Source organism: Vollenhovia emeryi, unplaced genomic scaffold (genome assembly GCF_000949405.1).
Source record: "Vollenhovia emeryi isolate VEMERY1.0 unplaced genomic scaffold, V.emery_V1.0 DF939192.1, whole genome shotgun sequence".
NCBI classification, from domain to species: Eukaryota; Metazoa; Arthropoda; class Insecta; order Hymenoptera; family Formicidae; genus Vollenhovia; species Vollenhovia emeryi.
This window is the reverse complement of record NW_011967174.1, coordinates 631,780-639,617: the sequence shown is the minus strand read 5'-3', so window position 1 is coordinate 639,617 and position 7,838 is coordinate 631,780. Positions and strand designations below refer to the sequence as shown.

Here is a 7,838-nt window from a genome sequence, read left to right as displayed (position 1 = left end):
CCTTAAGAAATTGACTAATCACAGTCGCGCATTCTTCTCATACTTGACCGTGATTGGCCAATTTCTTAAAGCTTAGGGCTTAAATCATCTATTGTAGACTGGGACTAAGGCTTAGGGCTTAAATCTCTATTGTAGACTGGGACTAAGTCCCAGTCTACAATAGAGATTTAAGCCCTAAGCCTTAAGAAATTGACTAATCACAGTCGCGCATTCTTCTCATACTTGACCGTGATTGGCCAATTTCTTAAAGCTTAGGGCTTAAATCATCTATTGTAGACTGGGACTTAAGCTTAGGGCTTAAATCATCTATTGTAGACTGGGACTAAGCCGTAAAAAATCAACCAATCACAGGCATTTATTCCCCTCACTCTCGCCTGTCGTAGTCGTAAGAATAATCGACTGCGATTGGTCAATTTCGTCAGACACATAAGAATTGACCAATCGCAGTCGACTATTCTTACGACTACGACTTTACGACTTCTATGTAGACGAGGCTTTACGAACGCGCGTGAATCCGCGACTGCTCCGCCGTCCGATATGCTGCGCTGTCGCGAGAAACTGTAGTGTCATTCGGTGTCTCGGCTGCGATCGTATTCGGTACAGTTTAATCAAACGAATCGACGATGGATCTGTTGACCATCGTCCCAGAAACCGGGAAGGGACGTTTGCCCGATTACGAGGTGCAGGGAGCGAGAAAAGTGACCTTCAGCCCGTACTCCGACAACGGAGGGTAGGTCGAGTGGAAGTAACCTATACCTCCGCTGTGATCTCAAGCGTCATCGACTCAAAGACATTTCTTGTCGCTATTTCTGATTTTCATCCTCTGACATTTTTTTACCCCCCCGTAGCTTCGTACTCTTTACGACTTGTCCGGCACACCGTACGCTCACATAATTTAGGGTGCTCTCTGGCAACATACACAGGCGATACCGTGTAAAGCCCGCTGCAGACGATGCTATTTTTCCTGCTGGATTGCTTGCAATTTAGTAAATTACTAGGAATCCTGAATGCTGAGTGGTGCAATGATAGTAATTTACTAAATCGCAAGCAATCCAGCAGGAAAAATAGCATCGTCTGCAGCGGGCTTAACACAGTTTTCATTTTCTGGTCACGGCCTGGTCCTGGTTTCCGGGCGAGAGAAAAAGGACCGACATACAGTTCTGACTAACGACTCGTTGTAGACCGGGTCTAACTGTCCACCAGAAGTTAGTCGAGTCTCTGTCTTTTCTTAAATAATAATATAGAAAAGGATGGAGAGTCAACTAGCCTCCTCTGGTTAAGAGTTAACCAGAAAATGAGAAACCCGGCCTGAATCATTTTATCCTCGTGGTTCGCTGTTATTAAACAAGGATAAAATGACTGTATTACGCTGTGTCAATCGGTGTCTCTTGCTGGAAAGCAGCCTTACACTGTCTTGTCCTCAGGAGCGTGGTGGCTCTCGCCGGGGATGACTTCTGCGTCATAGCCGCGGACACGCGTCTCAGCACCGGCTTCTCGATCTACACCCGCGAACAGGATAAATTGTTCTCCCTGTCGGACACGACTATCCTGGGCTGCTCCGGCTGCTGGTGCGACACCTTGACTCTGACTCGGGTCCTGTCCGCTCGCATGCAGGTATAAACTTGATTTCATTGTAATGAATTAGCAGGAGTGACGTTCTCCTCTCGCCAGTGACAGCAGACAAGTAATATTCAACCAGAACTGGTAGAAATTCATTGCGAAAAATATTACCTCACCCTGGAGAAATTGTTGCCAGTTCCGAGGGTCAATTCTGTATCCGTAACAAAATGTATCCGTAATGAAAATGTTGAAAATAAGCGGCTTTGTCTCTTTCTTGCTTTTAGCATTTTCACTGTAGTGTTAGATACAAAATTGACCCTCTGGTCGAATAATATTACTTGTCTGTAATCAATTGGGCTTGAATATTAAAGCACGATTGTGCGATCTTGTGCGATACGCGTTAAATTGTCATCTCGCTTCAGATGTACAAACATGAGCATCAAAAGGAAATGTCGACTCCGGCGGCGGCGCAGATGCTGTCGATAATGCTGTATCACAAAAGGTTCTTTCCTTATTACGTCAGTAACATACTTGCTGGATTAGACGAGGACGGGAAGGGCTGTATATATAGTTACGACCCAATTGGACATTGCGAGAAAACTACGTACAGAGCCGGCGGTTCAGCCGGCGCGCTTTTGCAACCGCTCCTCGATAATCAGGTATATATTTTAATCCCTGATGTAAATGTGTAAACGATCTTTATGCAACAGAGGCCTCTGGTCTAAGTTCATCGTGAACACAGGCCTTGAGAAACATTTGGGGGGAAAAAAGAAGTCACGTAATCGATGGTGCAACTTGTAACTTCCTGTATTCCAGATCGGCTACAAGAACCAGGAAGGCATCACTCCTGCGCCGCTGACTCTAGAAAAGGCTATCGCGGTCTTGAAAGACGTTTTCACCTCTGCGGCAGAGAGAGATATATACACGGGTGATGGAATAACTATCAAAATCATTACCAAGGACGGAATAAAGGACTCCAGTTTCGCTCTGAGAAAGGATTAGTGGGGAAAGAGGACATTTATATCTGCGCAAATAAAGTTACTTGAGTATTTCGATGCTCTGTTATTAAAATTCTTTCTCTTTCAAGCGTTATTCGAAGGAGACAATACACCATGGAACATGGGAGAATCCAGTCAATTTTTTTTTTCAAGATTTTGAGCGCACAGATTGAAATTGTACGCAGATTAAATAATGCGCAAAAGATACGAAAGTTAAAAATATACAAGTACACGTAAGTGATACTCGGATAGGCGTCTTTCTTTGTATTTGTACGCTATTTTGTGTTTATTTAATATATGCAAATCTATTTACTTCCTTTTTTTTTAATTCTTACGCATCTTCGTGATGGTTGAATGAAAACAGGTACCTAATACTTTATCATAAATTAAGAATTTTATTCTGTCACTCAAACATATACTTCGCTTTTACTCCATGATTAGCATTAGTAATGTACACTTAAAAATCTATAACAAACGATTACGCGCGAAGGTAACTCAATAAGCCTTGTTCAACGTTACGCTATGTTACTGTATGAACCGTGTGTAATCGTATATTACTCCATACGTGATATCCTAAAATATGTTTCTTTTATTTCATACGTGAAGACAAGTATAACCCATTTTTTTTACCATTTTCACAATATCCGTATAATCAAAAGGAAAAGAGGGTAGGGGTTTGTGTTTTTTTTTTATAAATTTGTTGCGTTCCGTTCTACCGTCTTTCTCATAGTACTTCCTTGGGAACCGTGTATAAGGATCGAAAGATAGACATTGCTTCCCCCCGAGATTCACTTCTTCGTCCCGGGGGCCGCTAACGGTTTGCCACGATCTTTACCGCGCAATTTAATTCCGAGCACTCGTTCGATCTTGCCGATCACCATCTGGTTCGGTATTCCACGTCCCGCTTCGTAGTCGTTAATGACTTGCGCCTTCTCGTTCACTTTCTGCGAAAAAGCACGTGAAGCTAAACATTCGCGCCTCGGCCTCCGACAAGTCGCTCGATGAAATTACGCAGGAGAAATACTTTACCGTGGCCAGGTCCTTTTGCGACATTCCTTTGCCCTGTCGTCCTTGCTGGATAAGTTTGCCGAGTTCGAGTGGGATCTGATCGTGCTTCAGTTCCTCTGTCTCACGATCCAGTTTGGCTGTATTCTTCGTCGTCACGTGCTGCCTGTTCGCGCCGCCACCCCCTGGTAAGAAATATTGTTTGCCTCGTGTCCATTTTTATCAATGCGGATTAACTTCAATCTCGGTTTAACCTTCTCTTGATCTTTTTCTAGTTTTCCAGTGTAGTAATTTTCCACTTCTACCAGTGTAGATTGACTTTAATCTCGGTTCGCTCTCATGTTTATCGTTTTCTAATTCTTAGGCCCGGTTTCACTAGCGTTGTTTAACTTTAAGCTTAGCTTAATTCGTTCTTTGTTTCTCTCCAACTGTTTATTTTAAAAAGAGACAAACGTGAATTAAACAAATTAAAGTTAAACGACGTTTGGTGAAAACTAGAACTAGAAAAATATAAAAAGTAAATTAAACTGAGATTAAAATTAATCCACATTGGTAGAAATAAACATTAAGAGTTGAAAAAAGATAAAAAGTAAATTAAATTGAGATTAAAGTTAAACAGTGGTCAAATTGGCAAAGACAGATCGAAGGGAGGTCCAAGGTCCAAGTTTGAACCCTTGGTTGGGGTGATTTTTCGGAGATTCTTCGCGGTGATTTTAAAGGACGCCTATTGGTATCAGGCAGTCAGGTCGATTATCAATTTAATTGTGTGATTTTAGGCCCGGTTTCATCAAACGTCGTTTAACGTTAATCTTAGTTTAATTCACGTTTGTCTCTTTCTAAAGTAACAGTTGAAAAGAGACAAGGAACGAATTAAGCTAAGCTTAAAGTTAAACAATGTTGGTGAAACCGTGCCTTAGTGTCATCCCAACGAAACTGTGTTTCGAGACCGAGACAAATAACCGGTGCGCGGTCTGCTGACAATGAGTTGAAAACAGTGTATGAATTCACACAAAATATTATTAGGCAACAAAGATCCAGTCGGATCGAAGGCGACACTTGTCCCCGTTTAACTGTATTGTTTTTCCCTGTTTCGAGATTACTGTACTTTCAATAAAACGTTACCAGAAAAACATTAAAGGACAACGCACATACAGCTGTGGCGAGACACTTTTGGGATATCATTTTTCTGTGTCTGCAGAAATCAGGAAAGTTATTTAAGACCTCGCTCAATGAAAAATCTATATAATGTCGTTTTCTATTATTCCCTTTTACTAATTACATACACCGATAGAGTATTATACATCCCTAGTAGTCTAGTCTTGGCGCGGTATTAGAAAATAAATGTGAATGGTCAATTTTTATATTTAACCTTGTCTTAAATACATGTTCAAGGAGTGTTTAGCCAAAAATGGTCCATACGAATCGAGGGGGAAACCGCTGACCAAAATCTTGTACACCAATGCCCATTATTGTAGTTTTTTCTAATATTGCATTTAGTGTCAAACCAACATTTCATATTGCTAAATATTGGCCAATGTATTTCACATAAATCTAATATTATACAATTATTATCGTGCAATATTTGCACTTATATCACGGCCAATATTGGCCAGGTTCAGAAGAAAAAGCTGCTTTGCAACTGTTGTAAAAATCCAGAATCTAATTGGCGTATGCCTTTAATTTTTGGCAGAATCTACGAGCGCACTTGAAATTTACTTGAATTTTATGACTAGTGCAAAGTAGCTTTTTCTGCTGAAAGCAGTCAATGCATCTCCAACGTTGGGCCAATGTTTAACCAACGTTCAGCCAATGTACCGTACTAGATACTCGTTGAAAAAGGTAACCTGTATAACCTGTATGCTTACACATTTATTCCGCACGTTAACGCACCAAAGTGCCTCGCAACCACCCCGAGGTTTCTATCTGCGACAGGCTCGGTTGCTCCAACTGACGTAGCATGAGTTTAATTCACTCCTGGTCTGTTTTCCATAGAAAGAGCGAATCGCGCCGAGGTTAAGCGACCGCGCGACCGGGCGTTAATGTGACACGGTAACGTGGCCTGCGTGCACTTTGATTTTTACCGCAACCGCGCTGGCGTCCGCACACATTGTCACTCACGCGGGAAAGGGGAAAGCGCGACAACTAGCAATACTGCGAGTCGCGGCCCGGCCTGGCCGTGATGTAACTCGAACGCCGTTATCAGATAAGAGAGTATGTACGCAGAATCGGTGCCCGCGTAAGGGACGGACTTTGTTTACGTCTCGCGCACGAGGAAGGTGCGAAGTGTCCCTCAGGGGGGAGCAAGTCGGGACTTGGCGTTACTCACATTTCGCCTGCGTCTCCACGGTGTAACCCTGCCGCCGAGCGTCGTTGACCGCCTGTAAACAAACACAATCGGGTTACAGGATCCACGCGCGCGCGAACACACGGATACGCGGCGGCGGGCTCCGCGACGTACGCGCGCCACGAGGAGGCGGACACTGTATACCTTCTCGGTCTTCAGCGTGGACGACTTCGGTACACGTTTGCGGAGGGTGATAGGCGCGGTGTCCCAGTCTGACATGTTGCGGGGGGGAGGGGGAGGGGAGAGAAAAAAAGAGAGGAGTCTCTCGCGGCGCAACGACCCGGGGGGGGATTTCACGGGGACTCGGAGACTCGCCGCGGCGTCAAGGGGCAGAGGGGGAACGAGCACCCGACGTGCGCGACGAGGAACGTCTCCACCGGACGCGCGGCTACCGCGACGACAGCGACCGCTCTACTCCCGCGCCGTGACCGCCGCGCTGCTCGCGTTCTCCAGCGCCGAGCGAGGTCTTCTCTCCGCCTCGCGGACGTTCCGAAAATCATGCGGCGCGGCCGCTCGATCGACCGGCGCGTGGCCGCGATTCCGCGAACATCGGAGGTCGGCGCCCACCGGAGATCGCGCGCGGCGTGTACCCTCGCGATATTCTTCTCTCCCCCCTCCCCCGCGCGGCGCGACGCCGGCTGGAAAAATCGCGTGAGCGACCGGTCGCGCGGCCGCGAATTTCAAAATCCGCGAGACGCGAACCGACGCGGCACCGGCGCGACGTGACGGCCACGGTCTTACGTGCGGTGATGTAAACTTCGGGCCGCCAGCACCGTCGGGTGCTGCACCAGCTGCACTACGACGCTCGCGCAAACGAGCGCGCGAGCGTCGTAGTGCAGCTGGTGCAGCACTCGGTGGCGCTGGCGGCCCAAGGCTTGCATCACTGGCTTTACACACAGGTCTGGAAGCAACGATGGTGGGGGTGGACTCTCTCTCGATGTCCATGCTTTTACTCCGATTTTCAGCCGCAAGGTGTCGCGTATGATCTAGAAGTGTCATGTGCGACATTACGACACAACAGCACATGTACAGTACGCGTCAAAATGTTTTACAATGCTGTTCTGCCTAGAGACGTGTAGAATGAATTTCAATTTTTTTTTTTGACACTTTAAAAGCAGAGTACTTTTGTTTCACAGTTCTATATCCTGTGTTGCACTTTGGTACCGAACACGATTCCAGGCATCTCGACAAACATTGTTCAATTTGCGGTTACTGAAACAGTCACAATTTCAATTCTCACAGCTACACGTGACTCAGACCGCGCACTTGAGGTCATATCTCACGAGCGACGCACAGTGACGTTGGCGCGAACGAAAACTATCTTCGTAACGGAGTCACCCCCTGCCACTCAAAAATCGATGTTGCTTCCAGGCCTGTATGCAAGACCATAGTATCACTAGCAGATCGGCCCCTTTGATCTTCGCGGTCGCGATCACGTGGTGTTCCATGCACTCGGGCAGGATCCAGCGATGGGTGCGTGTGTGTGTGTATACGTACTCGTCAAAGCCACACTACCGCACATACTACTCTTCTCTCATTGGTCTGCCCGGTCTGCCCAGAGCAATGTCGGATGTGCAGAATGAATCGACGCAAAACGAAACAGATGACGGAGTTGGATCTGCCAGTCATACTATGACCTAGTCTGCACAGAGCATTTGATACGCGTACCAAGTACCATATTCGTACCAAGTCGTTCCATACGCACGGCGTAAAAGTACGTGGATTACTTAGGTGCGCGTTGGTCTGGTACCCCCGTGTCACGAGTATCAGACCAGGTTGACACGCGTATCAAACAACTCCGGCGCGTTGTAAACGCTTGAGTCGCTTAGTTTGTTGTATACCATTGTTAAATTCGGATTGGATGCATTCAGTAGCACTACCGCTCAGTTTGCAGCAGCAGCGAGAAACCTGCGAGCGGCCACGCTGGCGTT

The 7,838-nt window shown here is 46.1% G+C and overlaps 2 protein-coding genes across 3 annotated transcripts; one reads left to right on the top strand and one right to left on the bottom strand.

Moving 5' to 3' along the window:
• Positions 1–522: 522 nt before the first annotated feature.
• Positions 523–2,801, top strand: LOC105562265 (proteasome subunit beta type-1). Its single transcript, XM_012012976.1, has 4 exons — positions 523–730; positions 1,425–1,614; positions 1,983–2,219; positions 2,377–2,801. Exons 1-4 carry the CDS (start codon positions 624–626, stop codon positions 2,560–2,562), a joined length of 720 nt encoding a protein of 239 aa, XP_011868366.1. The 5' UTR covers positions 523–623; the 3' UTR covers positions 2,563–2,801.
• A 129-nt stretch (positions 2,802–2,930) lies between these two features.
• LOC105562262 (endothelial differentiation-related factor 1 homolog) lies at positions 2,931–7,838 on the bottom strand. 2 transcript variants are annotated; one of them, XM_012012973.1, is made up of 4 exons: positions 7,749–7,838; positions 5,890–5,941; positions 3,588–3,748; positions 2,931–3,502 (listed from the first exon to the last, which is right to left on the bottom strand). In XM_012012973.1, the coding sequence occupies exons 1-4, from the start codon at positions 7,749–7,751 to the stop codon at positions 3,347–3,349; spliced, it is 372 nt and encodes a 123-aa protein (XP_011868363.1). In that variant the 5' UTR covers positions 7,752–7,838; the 3' UTR covers positions 2,931–3,346. The 2 variants fall into 2 exon arrangements, with proteins under 2 accessions (XP_011868363.1, XP_011868361.1); XM_012012971.1 differs by lacking the exon at positions 7,749–7,838 and adding an exon at positions 6,052–6,145.